Genomic DNA, 21,055 nt, shown 5'->3' with positions numbered 1-21,055 from the left:
CATAGAAAGGAACTACGACCACTGCTTAAACGTCTACGGAGCGCCGATGTCCCGTCCTTTGTAAACGACCGCAGCAAACCCAGCAGTGGCCAGGCGAACGTAACAAATCCATTTCAGAAGGCGTAAGGTATGTGCCGCCAGCCATTCTTCGCCCGCACTCCCCTCACTCACAAGCGGGAGGGAACCTACTGGTCCGTCGGGGAGGCGCCGACGGCCGACGAGGAAGCCTTGGCTGGACGAGCTGCGTGAGCTAGCAGACTTTGAGTGGCCAGACGGAGCTGGTTCTCAAAGGCGACCCATAAGAGAGGCACACTCCACGAGTCCAGACGTGAATCAACTGAGCGCTCTGTCCGTTACATTAAGACATAAACCACACTCACGATTATCACCTACTAGGCGAGAAATCAATTTCAGAAAATTCAATATTCATTGATAACTAAACTTGTTTCGTCCATCGAAACTTAGATCTGTTTCATCATACTTTTTACCATTAAGCACAATGATAAAGAGCCCAATGATAATGATTAAAAATGAGCTGTTACCTCACCTATGTAATTCACCAAAGGTTCATTTGTACAAAGGTGCTTCAAGGCTGCAATACTTGCAGCAGGAAATAAGTGAATAGAAAAACATATTATAATGCTCGGTTCTACATCCCTATGAGGAAATTGTTTACCTACGCGCAAAAGAACTGCTTCCCCGATTGCCTACACTGCGACGAATGATGTAACTTTTTGTAATCGTTCTAAGAACAACTTCATATTCTGGATACAAAATAAAGATTCAAAGAATTACTAGCGTATATATAAAAAGTTAGTTAGGAGATATTACGGGTAGTAACTTTGCATTTATCCGCATTCATTTCCTAACATGAAGTCGCGATAGTGATGGCATTGGAGTTGAGGAATGCGGTATCATTATTTTCTCATTTCGCCGTGAGAAGGAATAACTTACAAAAAACTAATTGGTCTTTTGACGTATTCGATGGTCACCAGTGGCGTAGCCAGGGGGGTTCAGGGGGTCCGGAATTATCCCCCCCCCCCGAAATATACAATCACTATTATTTCCCCTCATAAAAGAAAACAAAATATTGAAAAATCATAAATTTAAAAAATAAAAATTTAACAAATGAAGTTTTTTGATTATGAAAAGTGTTAAAATTAATTAAGAACCCATTACTTAGTACCCTGTTTTTCAATTTTCCCCCTGGTTTTGGACCCCCCCCCCCCCTGAACGAAATTCCTGGTTATGCTACCGATGGTCACACTTGAAAGCCCCAAAATAAAAAGAGCTCTGACTTTCACTACTGGCATCATTTTCATTGGAATGCCTAAGATAATGAAAAGAAAGAATTGGTCACTTTCTTGAAGTGATGCTATCACAATACTCCTCGCTCTGTTTACAAGAGCACCCACGCGAATTTATGAGGCAACACCGATTTCGGGACCAATCATCAGAATTAAATTGCATAATAATTCACACCATAATTGAACAATCCGAAAACCTTCATGCGTCAGAAATTTTTATATCATACAACACGACACAGAAGTGCAAGACATTCACTTCCCTTCAGCAACCTCCACTAATCTTACTGCATCCGTGATCAAACGCAAAAAAATGTTCACATGCAAGCATTAAGAGTTAAACTAAAGTTAAAAGAAATGAAAGACCAAAACTTGTTCGAATAAAAACCTAAGGCGTGCAAAGCGGTGCCGAGAGCGTTCTCAAGTGCACTTTATTTCTGACACCGCAGCTTTTTTTTGGATAAAGGAATTCAGGTGGCAAGAGTTGAGGGGAAGAAAGAAAGAAACCTGACGCCGGATTGACAAATGTAGTTGCGAAACGTAAATAGTATACATATAATAAGAGGTTTCTTCGTCTCGTAGCTCGCTGAAGGTGGAGGTGGGGGGAGACAAGTTTATTCACGGTACCTAAACACCAAAAGCGGATCTCAGTACATTTTAGCGGATGCAATCTCACATACCCAACGTTAAGGTCAATGATCTAAGTTCTCACGAATGGCACGAATGACAGAAAACGGGCGAACACCGTTTTTCGAGAAGTGAACTCGAAACTTTCCGCGGTTTTCACTGTCACGCAAAAAAATGAAAGGAAATACTTGACAGTAAAATCAAGGACAACGGCTTATAGTTTCTCGTTGAGACAAGGGAGACATGGACGGCTGACAAAGGAAAAATCTGATCTAAAAACTTCATAACTACGAGGCTTCTCTCTAGTACTTGCCAAATGGTTTTCCTATATCACTTTTTAAAAAAATGTTGAGGCCCGACAAAGTAAGAAAAAAAAGTGTCACATGAGAATTTATTAAGTTTAGTTTATTTTGGACACACCATATACAATTTAACGCGCAAAAAGGAGTACAGAAGCAGTATTTACGGAAATACCAAGCAATAGAGTTTACTTTGACACCCAAAACAAAACATATGATTTTCTTCCCCTACGCAGACATTGAACTACAAGGGAAAAGCGTACTAGCATCACGTTGAACGAGTTTGAAACTTCGAGAACTTAGAAAATAAAAGTACGGGAAATTAAAATAGGTGAATAACATCAGGTATATGAAAAGCTATTACGATGTTATACCATTACGTGCGAAATAACCGCAAAATAAAACCACTTGGGATAGCTCAACTGAACGAAATATGCCGCTCGGAAACAGCCGCGGAAAAAACAACACGGGACGAGACACGAAACTCGGCTTTAACTATAGCAATTATTAAGTTTTAGTCAGGATTTTTAAAGGATATGAGAAAACGTGCTTTAAATGACTCACCTTTATCAGAAGAGCAGGAGGGAAATCCAATTAAAATGGTAAAAAACACGAGCAAACACGACAACCACAGCGTTACGTTCAACGCCATTGTGCTTCCTTAGTTTACTGACGTCACACGTTGTTTCTCCTCGCGACGATCGCAGCTACGGCTTTCGTGCTTTCGTGGAGCAGCGGAGGGGAGGGGGAGTCGAACGCATTTCGAGTGCGTACGCCACCTGTTGGCAAAACTCCGAACTCTTGCTGTGTAAGCAGGGTGGAGGATTCAAGATGGAGCTGCGAGCATTATCCCACAGTTTTATCAGCGTAAATCCTCTTTATAATCATATGGTAGATAAATATGATCTGGAATAGCATAACAGTTATATTTACTCATAAAAAACTCGAACAGGCATGAAAAATTAGCTACCACGTATATGGGATTCAACAGGCAAGCAGGGTTATCATGACACACAGAGATTTTATTATGAGCAACAAAATTGGAACTAAAATTTAATATATAATAACTGAATACATTGAAATTGATATACAATTCATTACCTAATGATTTGACGGAAATAAACTGATATTGTCCAATATGATAAAGTCCATTCATTCGAAAATCCATTTTGAAGACGAAATCCCAATGACTTAGCTTGTTCTTTTTGCCTGAGAATATATAATTTAAATTATATATAACGCTCTTTTAGGATAAATTATATCATATTAAAAACTTCCCGGCTTATAAATAGAATGTGAAAACTTACCTGACAGAATCAAAAATCCAAAATACAACAGACAATATATATAGACAACCATTCACCTAATAAATATAATGTGAATCGTTCATGAGAGATATATATGAGCTGCCTGCATTCATAAATATATTAAGGTAATATTTTGTTTAATGAATTTCTGAAGAAATGATTTCATACACAAAAAACAACCCACAACTACACAGGTTTTCCGACCACCCATTTTAAGCACCGCGACTGGTTTTCATAGTTCAATTGTTTTCACGATGATACCGCTGATACGGTAAATTAAGTAATTGCAATGTAATGGGAATATAAACATAATTTTAAAAATCTTTATAAAGCTAATTCCATCTATTTTTCTGAAAATAGGACCCGAAAAGATCCTTTTAACAGTTTTAAACTTGACAAAAGTAATTAAGTGCAGGCTTTGATCCATAGGTGGCAGATGCTATCAAGCACAGCTTCAGCCACCTTTTTGAAAGGATCTCTGTGGGAATGCTAACTGCAATTGGTGATGAATAAGTTATTTATTCGCTTAAAATGGATCCATTTTTCTGTTAGAGCTGTGATAATTCTTATAAAAAATATAAATTTGATTTTTAAAACATAATTACAACGAAAATGGAACGCAAGGCCCTCTAAAATATGCAAGATTTTTAATACGGTCTCATTATCATTGCGTTCGTTTTGTATTACGAGGTATCCTTGTGCCCCCCAGAACAAAATCCTGGATACGGCCTTGCTTGTGCCCCTCCCAGAAAAAAATCCTGGATCCGCCCCTGGGGACGTGCCATCAGCATTGACGAGGATGGGCACCCTTGTGCCCCCGTAAGGTATAATAATCGATATTGACTCGAAATAAATGTTATTGAATTTAACCTTCCGTATTGCATTATAAAATTTGATTTAATGGCAATAATTAACGTGTACATAGTAGCATAGAGTAAGTATGTAAGAATATACTTACTCTATGATAGTAGTAACGTACACCCTGGCATAAAAACACCTACCACGATTTGTGTATTAGTTTCGGTATGCCAACTCAAAACGCACAGTCCTCAGCTGAGATAATTATTTTCTAGATCTATGCTTGAGTGTACTTACTTCCTTGGACGACCAGAAGCATTATTGGATGGCAACATCTTCAATTAATAAAGTAGAGTTTTTAAAATCCTCTAAATACTGAAGATAACCTGTAAACGGATGAAATTTACTCGACCAATTAACTGCAATATGATTTATCAAGCAATGCATTCGTTTTTATAATATAATCATAGCTAATAATTCTTATTAGAACCAAGGGCATACTTAGGATCAAAACCAGGGGAGGGGCAATCCATGGTCGTTCAAGTTAACTGTAATGTAAGTGCAATACAAACAATTGTAACATTTTAGCATGGAAAAAGGTGATTGAAAAAGCTGACAATTATAACGGCGCTTAATTAGTTTTTACAATTTTTCGTTTGAAAAAATGTTTTTATATTAGTTGCATGTCTTATGCTAATGTCATTTTTCCTTAGAAGAATTTTTTTTTTAAACTTTCGTTTCAATCCAGTCCTGATTTTCCTTAAAGACTTCTGCAATTTTGCTTCGAGGGGGGCTCTAACCCCTACTGGCCCCCGCTGGGTGCGCCCATGATTCGAGCACATTTAATTAATGGAATCATACTTAGATAATCAACTACCTCTAACGACGGATTCACATTCCGTGATAAATTGAACCTGCGCTAGGATCGAAGTTGCATCTCTTTCACCATGAAACTATGGTTTTCAGATTTCTTTTCAATGATTTTGCTATTTGAATCATGCAGGCATTCGTATGAGTAAAGTTCTCTTTCCCGAAAGTTCTCAATGTATCCACTCACGTCAGATTGCTATTTTTTATTTTTTTATTAGTTTAATGAGACATTCGTTTTTATAGCAATATTATCAGGTGACCATTAATTTTCTAAAAAAACTAAATCATATGAATGCCAGGGGGGTTTCAAAGACATCTTATTTTCGTGGTATTTTGAATAATTCATCCAATACGCTGAAAGCTGTTGTAAAGCGCGCTACATTGTCCACTAGAATCCACCGCTTCTGAATTCATTCCCTTCGGATTGCTTATTTATACTTCAAATCAACTTTCTGGATCAAAATCGTTAAGAAAAAGAGAGAAATCATCAAAACAACCTACTGAATGTAGCTATCCATAAATTTTGTCTCAAATTTTCATCAACCGTTACGACACTTAAGTAATAAAACAATTGTATAAAACAAATATTTTATTGTTTTACATGAAAGTTTGGCAAACATTTGCCAATGTGGCATTCTGTGCACCAAAATATTAATTATTAAATACATTTTATGTGATTCTGTGAGAAAAATGTCATAAAAACTGTTTGCTGAGTCAATCTTCATTTTGGTCTCTGAGCATGCACGTTGACCGCTTCTGAAATAAACAAAAAAACTTAACTAAAAAAAACTGAAACTTAAGCAAAAAAATTGCATAGATTAATTAAATTTTATGGACATTTATCGGCTCTACGCGTATTTGTATGGCCTAATTACGGTTTGAATTTAATAAAGAATTTTAAAGGCAGAAGTCAGAAAAAATACTTCATTATCTGCTTCAGCTTGATTTGTATCTGAAAAAATTTGAACCGAAGTAAGATTCAGTAAAATTTACACGTATTGAAAAATACTTATGTCTAAAGAGGCTCTTGTATATTTATAGATAGGATTTGATGTTTATTTTAACGCCGGTGATAATTTATTCGAGCACTTTCTACGGTTGAATTTCGCGCCGCGCTAACAAGTAGTTGGCATATTTTCCGCATTCGCTTCAGCGACGCGCTGTGATCTCAGAGTCCTCTGCAGAGCTACAGGGAAACCTACTGCACGCTTTTTCAAATTGCTCGTGTACAGGTATTCGCAGAGAATTACACGTTCAAATGGTTCCAAGGAAGGCCGTGAGAGACCGCTTTGGTTTGGAACTTCTCCGTCTAAGCGGTGGAATTAAATTGCCCCAGTGAGAAAAATTAGTCAGTAACTGAAAATCACGTCTATTTGGAAAATTTCGAGGTGCATACGGACAAAGGAAACAATTAAAAAAGATATGAAACAGCGCAAAAATTCTAAGCGGCATAAATTTGTAAGAATTTCATTCACCAACTTGGCTCAATACATTAATTTAATCATAAAGCGTATAATTTATTCTTTAAATTTGCTAAATACTAGTATGCAATGCTAAATTTATAAACGTCTCGCTATGAAAGTAAAAAATATGTTTCCGCAGGTCAGTTTACCATTTAATCACTACCGTATTCGACACATCTGGGCTTGCTGCATTCCAAACAAATTGGAGGTTATCTATAACAGAATATACGTTCTAAAAACCTTTAAACCACGAGAGAACTCATTTTACAGCCTGTCCCCCCCTCCCAGGAGCTCCTTTTGGGAATGCAATGTGCTGGAATTGATCCCACAATTAAACCTTAGATGGTCTATAGGACGACCAAAGTAGCGACATAAGGAATACGTCTCACCGCAGCTCAGGTAACTGTTGTCATTTAAAAATCATCTCCACATTAAGATACGCATTTAGCCGCAAAAGTCATTGCTTTCATGAAATGCATTAATCTTGAGAGTATATTTGATTATTAAGTGAATCCCTAAAGAGCGGATAGAGAATTAAAATTTTAAAACTATTGAAAATGATACAATCAACATTCAAGAAATAGTTTATATACAAATTGCTATAAAAACTTCCCGGTGCTTCAACACATCTCACACCGTGAAGCCATTGGAAGTATTTTCTAATATTGCTTTCCAAAAAAAATGATTAATTTGAAACTATTTCTTTAGAGAATTCCACATAAAAATTCACAACCACCAAGACATCTCAACTATAATGGCACTTTGGTTATAAATTCCTTGAGAGGAGTTTTCGTACACATCTTCACTCGTAGCAGTTAATTCAAAAATGTTGTTAGGAGTGCGAACATTGATATATACGGAGATTGGGACGGTTTCACTTAAACATAAAATGGTAAATGCACCATTCACTCAACATTCCTTGCCAACACCATGATGATTTCTTCGGCGTCCATGCCAAAGATCCTAAACTCTTAATCAATCCCTGAGGGAGCCGATAACCAAGAAAGAACTGGACAGAGATCAAATTCATATAAAAGAAGTCATTACTTTTCCTCGAGAACAAAAACGAATAACTTGTTATCCTGCCTGTTTATAAGTAGACTACTGAACCCGCTATAGTTAGCGATCTAACTCTGTGGAACATCGAATTCAAACTTTTAAAAATAGATCAAAACTTTGTGAATTCATTTAAAATTCATACGTAATAACACAAGACCGGTTTTAACACTCACGCTATATTCTCAAGGGAATTACGGCCAATATATTTCCCCAGTGACATGTAAGAGATGAATTCGGTCGTTAATCGGTTTTGCAGAATTTAAATTTTCAATAATTATATATTCAACCCTTAAGAATACGAGGTCTCATACCTCCTGATACTGACAGAGTGTTTTGATGGAAAAATAATTTTGAAGGACATTCAGTTTTCCCGCATCTGTCAGAATTCCATACTTCGCCTATCCTGCAGAAAAGGTCGAAATAAACCTGAAATATTCTTCAGATTAGAACTTGCGGAGACTTCCCTTAGGCATTTAACATGATTACAATTGGTGAAACCATTTTACAATGATATTTGGTGTCCCCTTTTGGTCACTACGTCTGATTACAAAAGAAGCAACCACAAGGGTCATCAAGGGTAGAATCTTCCACATGAAAACTCGAAAAAACACGCACATGATTGAAAAATAGCAGCCGCAAAATTTTCGTCAAAGAATATAAGGAAATTTGAAATTGATAAAAAACGAAGAGGATTAGGATATGTCACCCGGATTAGGCGAAAACTAAATATTTCGAAATAAGGGCTCGGATGCCATTATATCTGGATCTTTCTATCACTTGTAGGCAGAGTAAAAGTTTAAATTATCTATTTAAAAAATGAACAATCTCTTCGGCTGCTACCCTTCCCCGTGATTGTATATTGGCAGAACAGCCGTGTAATACAGTGAGTATGCCAGCAACTTCATTGAAATGAAAGGTAGTTACACTTTACCACAGTAATTTAATGCGCACAACTCGTTCCGGCTCACGGAGCCATCATCTGGTACAATACCCTGAATCTGTGAGCCGAAACGCGTTGCACGTATTAAATATTAGTGGAAAAGTGCAACAACCTTTCATTACAACATGCAGAACTTCCTCTATATTACGCCTGAATCGGTCGAACTTAACCAGCAATAAAAACTACAAATGGCATTTTCCACACTTAAATACGAAATCCGGTGCAGGAATACTTGATCGCGATACTTGACCGCGAACTAATTAAAATGCATAGGAAGGCTACAAGGTTCGTCAAAAACTGCTACGGGCGCACAGATGTTAAGCGAATTAGGCTGGGAGCCGCTGGAGACTCGGAGGCTGCGCGCTAGGCTTAGATTGCTCGAATATTGAGAATAAATATCTTTAACACGGAGAACACATTATTATGGCCCCACTATATTTCCAGGTCCGACAGAGGTGATAGATTATGAAATATAATTTGCCGAACGGATAGACATGGGAATTGCTATTTCTCCCGCCCCATAAAGGACTTTAATAAATGCCAGTCGTAAATTTCGTCAGAGAATTTACTTTTTATTTGCAAATGGTTGGTGACCTAACACCCCCTGCCACACGCCTTTTAGGTGGCTTGCGGGGTAGCGTGTAGATGTAGATGAAAACAAAATTCAACCACCGACAATGTTTTTGACATGTTATGAAATTTTCAAGGTAACATGACAAAACCATGGTCGGTAGTCCAGTTTTGTATTCAAGTATGGAAATTACCATTTGTGTTTTTATCATGGATATATCGCACTTCCACCAAGTGAAGCCTGAAACGATTTTAACCAGCAACCTAATTGTTAACGATGGCTTTAGAGCCCGAATTCGCACACTCTGCCATCCCTCCCAAACAAGTCCCCTTTTTCGCATAGGGTTCATGGATTTCTTTCACTCCATCATCTTCGCGTTTCGCATGGGGGACCCTCAGAGCTCGTCCTTACTGGGGGCGGCAGAATCCTTGCCCCCGCCGCCTCCCTTGCTCCTCCGTGCGCCGCCGGGCCTCGGCCTCACGTCCGACGGAGTGAAAGACACGCTCTCTGACTCGTTGGTGACGGTGGATCGGCGGTGTCTCGGCAGTTCCTTGCCCGCCGGGTCGGGGTCCGCCAGGCTGATGCTCGAAGAGCTGGCCACGAGCTGGGACCTGGAACGAGAAAAAAATATATATATTCGTAAGACGCGAGGAGAAATATCAGTTTTTTTTCGCGCAGTCTGGAGAATGCACTCCCTTCCGGACGTGAGATATGCAGGAATGTTCCGCATCGGTGCCCTGACGACTACGCTCGGAGAATTTCAACGTTGCGCAGAGGTGATTTTTTCTAGAGAAGATGAATATTTTCCGAGCTTACGACCGGGTCATGGTCTCCATTTTTGTTGACGATCACAATGGTTCGATCAAAATCCATGTTTTCAGGGAAGAGATATTTGGTAGGGTTTCCCACTTCCATTCCAACAATGTTTTTTACGTGACACTATCATGTGGACTACCTTTCGTTTGGCTCCCACCCTTCGACCTATCTGACATGGGTGGCCCTACCGGGAATAATTGCGAATTAATCCCGCCACCGCAGCTCTAGGGGTCATAGAAACGCGCAAGCCTTTCCACCGCGACAAGGTTGTAGCCCAAGGGAAAGAAATGGTAGGTAAACGAGGGAGAGGAGGAAAAGAATAGGATTTTTAGATAGAATGAAAGGGAGTAGATCTTATCGTGAAATGAAGAGGGAAATACATGATGGAAGGGGAGGCTCACGGAATTCTTCTTAAGCACTCCATGGAAGCCTACCTTAATCGGTAGAATACTTTAGTAATAATAATCACAATGGTATAATTTTCCATCGTCTGATCAATCGATTCAGCCGAGCTGAATCGCGATCACGATTGATCGCGATTCAGTTTGGTCGGTCTTTTTCATTGACTTTACAAAGTTATTTCTTATTAAGTTTGATACTCTCTTTTTACGCCACTTTACAAAGTATCTCGCCCGGTTATTCCCAGTTTAGACTGAGTAAACTTTAAACTCATTTGCCCGTATCATTTACATTTTTACATTTGCCTGTGTCTCACATTTGAAAATTTTACGTCCGCGTTCTGTCGTAATTTAAAAAAAATTGGGATACAGGTAAATGTTTCTAAAGATATCTACCCTGAAATTTTCCAGATGATAGTACTTCATGAAAACCTACCTTAGTTGGTAGAAATCTATAATAATAATAAACTTAAGCTATAAACAAGTAATCCTCCTCGATAAAAGACCAACTACGAACGGTTGAACGGGACAATGCGTTTTCTCAAGAAGGGAGGTCGGAGAAATCATATGTATGTAATATTCATGAAAATTTGAAAATATAAAATTTTTTGTGTTTCTTAAAATTTTACAAAGTGATGGCAGTCCCAACTGTACTATACGGATCAGAAAGTTGGGTACCAAAAAAGAATGAATTAAGGCAGATAGAATCATCGTAAATGAATTTTTTTTAAGATCAGTGAAAGGCTGCAAAAGGTTGGATAGATTAAGAAACACTCAAATAAGATATGAACTGGGTGTCCAGGAGGTCACTGATAAATTACAAGACTACAAACACAGATGGAAGGAATATATACTTCGAATGCCAAATGAAAGAATTTCAAAACAAGCAATGGAATATCCACCAATTGGCAAGAGAAATATTGGAAGACCAAGAAAAAGATGGTAATGTGGCTCCGGAACAGGCTTAGTAGCCTAATCCTGGAACGAAGAAGAAGATTTGAAGATATCCTCCCCTTATAGTACTTTATCCAGTGACTGCCAAAAAAAATATAGGATTTCCGAGCTATATCTTCTGGAAACTGCATTTTAAAACCAGTGTTTTCATACAGCACTTGCATAAACGTAGGAAAATGTTGGTTACCGCTGGATTATATACACCATTTAACCAAAAATGATAATTCGTTATGCCATCAGGGTCACGATAATTAAAAAAACTATACGAACGTCAATCTCTATCTTTTTGAGTTGATGAATACTGTGATTGGATCACGTTCTTCACATGAAATATCAAAATGTCGCCTCAAATAGCAGGGAAAAGGGTTTTCAATTGAAAAATAATCATATCATACACATTCACCGTACTCTTACACTGCCTTTTACTCTCGATGGAGGTCGTTTAAAATTATATCGTTTCTATAACACATGAGAAAAACATTTGTTTTAAAGCACCCGATCGCGTGCATTAAGCGTGAACTCATTGATGTACTGAAGCATTCTTCCTGTCAATAAACATGATGGCAGACTAACGAAGTACTCTCTACAGAAATTATACCGAAAATTCCAATAAAATCGATCATCACCCCTAACAACAGAATTGAATACATAGCCATTACTTTCCAAGCATCAGCTTTGGAGCGGATTCAATTGCAAAATAGAACAACTTTCTGAACGGGGCACATTATATGTACCTTTCTTCGAAGAATGATCTCTCTTTTCCTGGCATTCACGCCGATTCGTCTGCCCTCGTCTCAATCGTAGGAGGCAAGATCAGATGGATGCACTTTGACGTGATCTATATTATGTCCACGCGCCTGACACCTTTCGGTTAGCATTCCGACCACGTTGCAATGTACATGCGTGGGAGGACTTCCACAGAGCGACTATTACCATCGCCAGGGACGTGAGGGACATAAGGCCCTCTTCTACACGTACTCCTCCTTTAGTCATCGTAAGAAAGTTATCCCTCCTTCATCATTGTGACAGTCGCTCCAAGCGCGCATATGTTTCCCACTATTTTTTTAAATTTAGTCGTACCCTTCGATGCTGAATAGTTGGGCAACATGGTATGAAGCAAGTTAGTAGTCAAAAAATACAAATATGATTTTGCTCTTTCCCGGCGTATGATACTGGACAAATCTTCTCGGGTTTTCTACCGGACAAGTTGCTTGTGAGCTGGAGTTTCGATAGCTATCCATCCAACCTCTGCCATCGTCAGGGTTACACGCTTTTTTATGAACAGACGATGAAGTTCGTTTAGGATAGCATATTTTTCAAATTTACATGAGTATACCATTTACTTAGAATCCATGACCTGAGGATGATGGCAGATGTATCTACTGAAACGTCGGCCTACAAGAAACTCATCCAGTAGAAACCCCGAGAAGATTTCACAAATATGTAAATACATACTTCAAATCCCCATTTTCCAGTGATTAGTATCCGCTCCTTATTTTATTTTTACGTATTTTCACTTCAGTACTTGTGGTCAAGCGCCGGAAAAGTTTCATAATGAGGCAATAATAGTATTAAACAGTTTTAGAAATCTGTTTTTCAACGAATTTTGTGATGTAGTTGCAATCTCTATTATTTCCACGCACTTAAGAGCATCGTCGTCTATGTAATTAAAATGAGATTTTTTTATGAACAGACGATAAAGTACAATTAGATTAGTATATGTTTCAAATTTACACAAGTATAGCATTTACTTAGTCCAAAGACGATGAAGTACAATTAGATTAGTATATTTTTCAAATTTACACGAGTATAGCATTTACTTAGTCCAAAGACGATGAAGTACAATTAGATTAGTATATTTTTCAAATTTACACGAGTATAGCATTTACTTAGTTCAAAGATAGAACCTCCATAAGAGGTCGCGTCACTTCCGTCCAAGCGATCCTATATTTTATTTTTGTTATTGACCAATTACTTATTTAAAACGATGCCTTCATGTTGAAATTATAATGGTATATCCAGTCATTTACTTTTATCTCAAATATGAAAATTTTTCTAGCGTTTAAGTCTCCAAGAATGACACAAACCATCCGCCTCTTCAGCGACAAACTCATCGGTAATGCTATTATATACACCACTTAAAACTCCATTTTCCTCATGTTAAAAGTTTTCTGCCATTGTTAACGAATAGCAGTGCATATTTTGGTCAACCATTAGAGGTCTACATGGTTGACATCAATCGAATCCACTAATAAGGACAATAGAATGAGAAAAGAGGATGTTCTACACTATAATGCACGACTCAATTGGGCGATTAAATTGCAAACGAAGAATATAGCATGCAATGAAAAATAAATGCTGGATTGCAGAAGCTAAAGGACTCTTATAGGTTTATAAATCAAAATGCCAAAGAATATTACGACCATCAGGTCATCACATCCTAAAATCGACGTAGGTAGTGGATATTTAAATAATCAAACACACGTATGGACACTCCCCAAGGCATCAATCGATCCTCATTCCAGTTTACTCAGTAAGAAGTACGTAAGTGATCTCAGAAAATTCCATTTAATGTATATCCTGTTTGATCATTGTTTTCTGGAGAAAAAACTTTGCTACGTTATATTTTCCAGTAAATTCATTGATATCATCCACAGTTGAATACACAATAATACGTTAAACAGCTTCGGTTTTTCTAAAATAGAAATTATAAATGCATCAGGGATCAGATTCATAGTTTATCAAAAACTCTAAAAATACGACGATAAGTACCACTGCAATGCCGATAACACTTGTACAAATAATTTAACCATAATTCAAGGGGTAAAGTGATGTTCTAGGAATTACGCTCGACATCGATAACTCCGATAATACTAATGCAGAGGATGTTTAACCCTATTTCATATAAAAATCATCTCAAGCAAACTAATCAGAAAGATTTTCTCGGAATTCGATTTCGAAGGCAGAAGATATCTAACTGGCTCATCAGAAAAGGGGGTGCAAGAGCCCAGACCCAGATCCGCGAACTCTGTCAATGGAATACAAATCGACCATATAAATTTTTATCGATAGCCTAACGAACGCTAGCCGTCTAACCAATTGATTCGATTCGATAAAACGGGTCCATGGATGATGGAGAGAAAAAAAACAAATGAATAAACCATGCAGTACGTCCAGACGACGGTGAGGTACTCCCTAGGCGTTCTCCTTAAAGTTAGAAGAAAAAGAAATGTCCACCGCCCTTGACCATATGCGAGACTCAGCCATTTTTTTTCATCCCTCTGTCTACTTTCTGTCCACGACCGCCCGCAGACAAGACCGCCGCTCTGTACCGAGACTGGAGAAGCATCGACGAGACATTTTCCCGTTCGTCTTCCAGGAATCGCAGAGAGTGCTACTCTCATCGAGATTTACTAGCGATCTAAATCGCGATCTCTTCTCTGTCTTCTAACCCCTTCTCATTTTTTTCGTACCTTCTTCTCCCGAGCAAGAAAAAAATGGGACGTCGTCTGTAAAACTGGAATCGGGGCTAGGACGTCGCGTAAGTCGATTCGGATGCGTTACACCGAAGTGGAACGTGGAATCGAGGATTTCAGGCGATGCCTTGGCTGACGGAGAAATTTTTCCCTGGCCTCCACTCCTCCAATACTCATTCGATTCTTATTTCTTTTATCCTAGAAACAGCCGAACCGCCACAGCACATTTCTCTACTGTTGTGTTTCTCCCAACAGGCATGAGGGGTGTTGATCAGACCCCTGTACAACGTATCAAATCAGTGGTTCGCGAGTTCACTTCGTGAAATGGTGACATGACAGAATCAAATATAAACTTCGTTATGTTTCACACGTTATTTATTTAAAACTCTGCCGTTTTCGACCACATCAGGTAATAATCAAGAGGTAACAGAACATCTGCTACCTTTTGGAATTATTTTACCTCTTGATAATGACCTGGATAAGTCAAAATGGGTAGAGCTTTTTAATAAATACTGTGTGGAATATAACAAAGTTCATTTTTGATTCTATCACTTTACACAGCCTTGGCAGACGAAGGAAAAAGTATTTGATAATTACGTGTCGAATAAAATGTTCAATACGACGGAACAAATTAGCTCGGATCACTATTACAGAAGAATCATCCACTAGCTCTACAAGGACCAGGTGGTCACAATACGCACTCAGGAAGGAAGAGATGTATAGCTATTAAAATTAGAGAAGGGATCCGAAAAGGATGTAATACATCGCTAGCACTCTCCAATACTCATAATTAGGAAGCAATGAAGGACAAAGAATAACAAGGAATCAAGGTTAATGAAGATGAAATCAACATGCAGCGCTTCACCGACGATATTACTATCATATCATGTAGACTGTATCTCATAAAACCGTTACAGATATCGCTTTCATATAAATATTTTTGGAATACACGCAATAATATTAGCCTAAAAACGTATTTTGTTATGCGATCTAAAGGCTGCAATATTTATGGACCTTAAAGGGTTAAGAGGAACGCGATGGTCACAATACGCACCCAGGAAGATTGGATGGGGTTGGGCTAATGATGAATAGGTTTCGGGTTCAAAACCCGAGAAAAGGCTACCGAAGCCAGCAAACAAATATCCTTGAGTGCGAGGGGACGGAAGGGCAACAATTGGCTCCACCAGGGCCGCAGCTAGGAATTAAGTCTTGGGGGCGTTTTAAGCGTAAGTAATACTGGTGGGGTAAGGAATACTCACCAGGGTAAGCGGGAGGTGCGGGGGCCCTCCTCCAGAAAAATTTAAAGATGAATGGTACGAAATGACGTATTTTACTGCTTTCTGGGGTATATTTTATTAATTCTTAAACCATTCCATAGGTAATATTAATCTAATTATGTAAAATGTATTAAACTAAAAATCTTTCTGAGCTTTGGGGGGAGGGATATTTTATCCCCCAAAACCCCCTTCGCTGCGCCACTGGGCTTCACTGCCCTGAATATGTAAAATTCAAATGCCTGTCACTTATTCCAGGATGAGTTCTACCCACGTAAACCCAAACCAACCATCTAGTGGGATCACTGATGAGTGAGTCATCATGCCCTCTTTTGAAGCAAAATGCAAGTTGGCATTTAAATCGATAAAATTAAATATATTACACCGCTTTTGTCCCATCATTCAGTCACCAATCAGTAGTCCAAGGTAATGCGGTTTTGTAAAGCATCGCGAGCGAGGAATGTGAGACTCTAGATACAAGTAGGTGGGGAGAAGCTTGAGCAGGTAGAGCAATTCAACTATTTAGGCAGCAAATTAGAGGAAAAGGGATACAGTAGTAAGGACATTAGGAAGAGAATTGCATTAGCAAAGGAGGCGTTCATGAACAGGAAGGAGCTTCTGAGAGGATCGTTACGTAAGAGTTTAAGAAAAGGTTAGTGAAGAATTTGATCTGGAGTGTAGCTCTCTAAGATGCGGAAACGTGGACACTGAAGAAGGAGGATGAGAGAAAATTGGAGGCATTCGAGATGTGGGTATGGAGAAGAATAGAGAAGGTGAAATGAACAGAGAGGAGGAGAAACGACGAAGTGCCGGACACGGTGGATGAGGAGAGGCAACATTTACTTAACTTATTAGATACGGAGGAGACAGAAGGTTTGGATGGAGTTAGTGCTTAGTGGGGATGGGATGTTGAAAACAGTGTTAGAGGGTAGAATGTTAGGGAAACGAGGGAGGGGAAGAAAAACAATAGGATTTTTAGATAGATTGAAAGGGAGTAGGCCGTACAGTGAATTGAAGAAGGCAGTGCTGGAAGGAAAGGAAGACTCCAAGATTACTTCTTTAGTACTCCATGGAAACCTGCCTTAATCGGTAAAATACAATAATAAATTGTCCCATCTTCACATAAATGGACATCGATATTAGGGACAAGAGCACGATCCGACTCTCCACGGACGGCGCAATGCAATTCATAAATTTTATCATCACATAGAAATTCACACTGAGAAGACCTGGCAGGGTAAAAATGAAAGACGTCGTGAATGTACTACCATCCGATGAATTACTGTTCTGCTGTTCAATATCGTGAAAAATAATGCCAATCAAAACTTGTTAGGTACATCGTAGGCTTCCGTTTTTATCTTCCAAATTTGACTTTCGATTCTTTAACAAGTAGGTATTTCTATCCCGGCAAGTGTGAAAAGGTGGATTTTAAACTAGGCGTGGACTGGTTGTTAGGGCCGGTGTCACCCATCTTTGCACACACATCCTTAAGTTTTGACCCCAAATAGTTATGAAAATAATCAGCCCAAATGGCTCTCGCAGTGCCCAGATAAAGGTCGTCCTCCCCCGCACCTCATCAAGTCATCTCCCATACCATTGGAGCTGCAACCGGCCTCCGGGAAGTGGGAGATATCGAGTAACGCCGCAATAAAAATATGAGCCAGCGTAGCCGTTGATGTTTTTGAAACGACTCGTCCTTTCCCTCAACCCATTGCTCTTTGATTGCTTTCTCGTTCCGTTACTCTTATCCGCGGCATCTCCTCAACCTCTTCTCTGCCACTGTTTTTAGTTTTTTCTTATTTTTTCGCGTCGCACCTCGTAGTGTGCGGGATACGTTCGGGAATCGAATATCCGCGACATGAATCCGCCGATTCAAGATTAACCCTAAAAGAAAAGAGGAAAAAATGGCAATTTTTTGCAATAGAGAGGTTAGTTACGACTTAGACCTCTGCGAGACTGTCGATGTGCATGAGATTTGGACCCTTGTATTGTATATCAGGCCTTAGCAAGTTATTTTCAACCCAAATTGCGTTTTGTCCTTAATATTGTTGCATTTTGACCTCATTTTTTCTCTTGAAAAGGATTATTGAGTACAGTTGAGTGCTCGTAACCCGATAATTTTTCCTTATCCATTATTAAATTGGTACATTTATGAATTTCACATACTAGACCGCACAAACTGTAGGCTCTCCAAGCATGAGCTACGTTCGTCCTCATATAACATGTATAGCTTCAGTGACCTAGATTTAATAAAATGTGGAGTAGAAGATGGATTAATACAATAAAAAGCACAACAACAACTGATAATGAAGTGTGTAGCAGCTAACACCTATTTTGACGCATTTCATAATCAGACATACTCAGTGGCGTAGCCAGGAATTTCGTTCGGGGGGGGGGGGGTCCAAAACCAGGGGGGGAAAATGGATTTTAAACTAATTTTAACACTTTTCATAATCGAAAAAGCTTCATATGCTAAAGAAATATTTTGTAAATTCATGATTTTTCGTTATTTTGTTTTCTTGTATGAAGGAAAATAATTATGTTTTTATATTTCGAGGGCGATTTCTACCCCAGGCTACGCCACGGGACATAGTCACAATATTAAATTAAGGAATGGACGTGTAATGCATGAACGAAAAGGTGGTCCAGCTAGATTTCACTGTCTTGGAGACACGATAAACGATCTCCAGGTATTTGATTATGGCTATTGAATTACAGTGTCCCGGGTGCAATATCCAGGTGCAGTATCCGGGTGCAGTATTCTTATGGGGTAGAAGTGATTAGAAATTCAGTGACGACACCTCATCATTCAACGCTTTCCGCAACCAAATGTCAACAGATTCAATTTTCACCACTTCGCATTATGCTTTTCCAACTCTCTCTTCCGATGTTTGACGACTGCTTACGTGTCCCTAATGGGTTTATTACCGAACGGTGGAAAGTTAAGAGAAACCTCAGTGGGAACCAATTTTCGTCTCGGCAAGGGAAAAATCGGTACATTATGAGAGAGATGTTAAAAATGTTAGTTGTTTCACCACGACGAAGATTATTCAAACAATCTGCTAATTTACAAGATTTAACCGAAGTACTCGAACGTATAAATTCGGCCATTATTGTGGCCTTCCCATCTTGCATTAGCCTTCCACGAAAAATGAGGTTAAATCTCGATATTTTGGTCGATTACAATTTTTTAACTGCAGTTGCCCTAAATTTCAAATGTATCGTCATCATCTATGTCCCGTTTATCTCTACAAAGACGAATGTTAGATAGTGACTCATTAATACGAAGTTTTGACTAAGAAAGAAAATAATAGATATACACCACAATACATGCAGAAATATTTTTTTCCGAAATGAGGAGATGATGTAATCAGGTAGTACGCTCTCAAAGCTTGCAACATTTTTAATAAACAATTGGGTGAGAAGAATACTTATCATTATTAAAAGATAGGCGTTGTGCCTACTTAGTTGTACCAATCTCGATGAGTTGAGAGTTTAAAATGTTCAGAGAAGGAAAAAATCTGTTTTTTTTTCCTTTATTCATCACTGATCGATAGTGCAACACATAAAATAAATGAAAGTCGGTTTGACCAAGACACCTCGTTATCAATATCCTCTCAGCATGCAACCCATTTTTTACGAGCGGCTAAATATATACTTTCCTCATTCCGATGTGACCTACAAATTCAATCGATATCCCAAGCATTAAATAAATCCTCCAGGAAGCAGGACTTTTTCAATTCATGCGTGGATAACATTTTTTCATTGGTTTTCATTTTTTTTTACCTGTTTATTTCACCAAGCACGCGTCGATCGGCAGCCGTCGATGGTACTAATTTACGCGCCACCTCGTCGTAATTGTTTTTCGAGCGGAGGCGTTATCGAATGTTTTTTTTTCTCGCCCTGCTTCCTTCGCCAAACCGGTTCACATGCGTTAGAGGCGCCAAGTTCGAAGACCGTTAATCCCGGCGCCGTTTTTATCGCTAGCAAACGACTCTGCGAATGCTGCGATCCTTCCCAATGAGTCTCGCAATGCCCGCTTATCGGTATGGCATCCATAGCTAATTCCTCCTCGCCACTTTCATCTCACCATCATCACATTAAGTCAACAATCCTAAAATTGGTTTGAAGCAGTTCTTCATTCCGTTCTCATATCCGCAAGTCTTTTCATAGTGACGTATTTATTCTCCTTTACATCCTTAATAACCTGTCCTATGTAACTCATTCGGGGCCGTCCCTTACCCTTCTTCCCTTCCCCCTGTCCTTCTACTATTGTGTTCATGAGGCTATCATACCGCATAATGTAGCTAACTAAAGGTGCGTTTACACTGTGTAACATGTTATAGAAAACAAGGTACATATAACGTGTTTTAAGAAATATCCGTGTAACATGTTCCATGTAACATGTTGCACGGATTTGTAAATTTTTCCCAAAATATGTAATATGTAACTTGTTTTACATAACATGTTACACAGAGTAAACGCACCCCGTCTTCTTATTAAGGTTTTTAAAATACTTCCTTTTCTCTCCCACTCTTCTTAGCAATACGTCATTACTTACTCGGTCGCAGTAGCGTTGCCAGGATTTTGAAATGCTTCACAGGAGATGTCGGGGCCCTTCCGCGGTGTATAGGAAACTGCCAAGGGCAAAAGGGGTCCTCCCCCGGAAATTTTTGGGGGTTTTAATGTTGAAAAGGTTATTTTAAGGGACACAAAAATCAATTTTTACGAAAATCCCTCGGTGCACGTTTACAGTGTGATGTCATATTATTCTTATTTATAATAAATTGTTTTGTATTTCCCAATGAATACAGGTAGAACATATAAACAAATTGAAATTAATTTACATCCTTCAAATGACCACACATTTTTACTATACATTTCCTTCTACACGGCTTC

The 21,055-nt window shown here is 38.8% G+C and overlaps 2 protein-coding genes across 2 annotated transcripts in view; both read right to left on the bottom strand.

Annotated features, from left to right (window-relative positions):
* LOC124164583 (plexin domain-containing protein 2) overlaps positions 1-2,923 on the bottom strand; it is a 279,661-nt gene extending 276,738 nt beyond the window's left edge. The window contains exon 1 of the mRNA XM_046541986.1: positions 2,795-2,923. Within this exon, the coding sequence (XP_046397942.1) occupies positions 2,795-2,882 (88 nt within the window). The 5' untranslated portion in view covers positions 2,883-2,923. The remainder of the gene's footprint in view (positions 1-2,794) is intronic.
* A 2,864-nt stretch (positions 2,924-5,787) lies between these two features.
* The window catches only part of LOC124164554, a 44,449-nt gene continuing 29,181 nt past the window's right edge, over positions 5,788-21,055 (bottom strand). Inside the window, exons 4-5 of the mRNA XM_046541926.1 lie at positions 9,650-9,849; positions 5,788-5,961 (exon numbers count right to left, since the gene is read on the bottom strand). Of these exons, the coding sequence (XP_046397882.1) occupies positions 5,927-5,961; positions 9,650-9,849 (235 nt within the window). The 3' untranslated portion in view covers positions 5,788-5,926. The remainder of the gene's footprint in view (positions 5,962-9,649; positions 9,850-21,055) is intronic.

Source organism: Ischnura elegans, chromosome 8 (genome assembly GCF_921293095.1).
Source record: "Ischnura elegans chromosome 8, ioIscEleg1.1, whole genome shotgun sequence".
Classification (NCBI taxonomy): Eukaryota; Metazoa; Arthropoda; class Insecta; order Odonata; family Coenagrionidae; genus Ischnura; species Ischnura elegans.
This window is presented reverse-complemented; position numbering and strand designations above follow the sequence as displayed.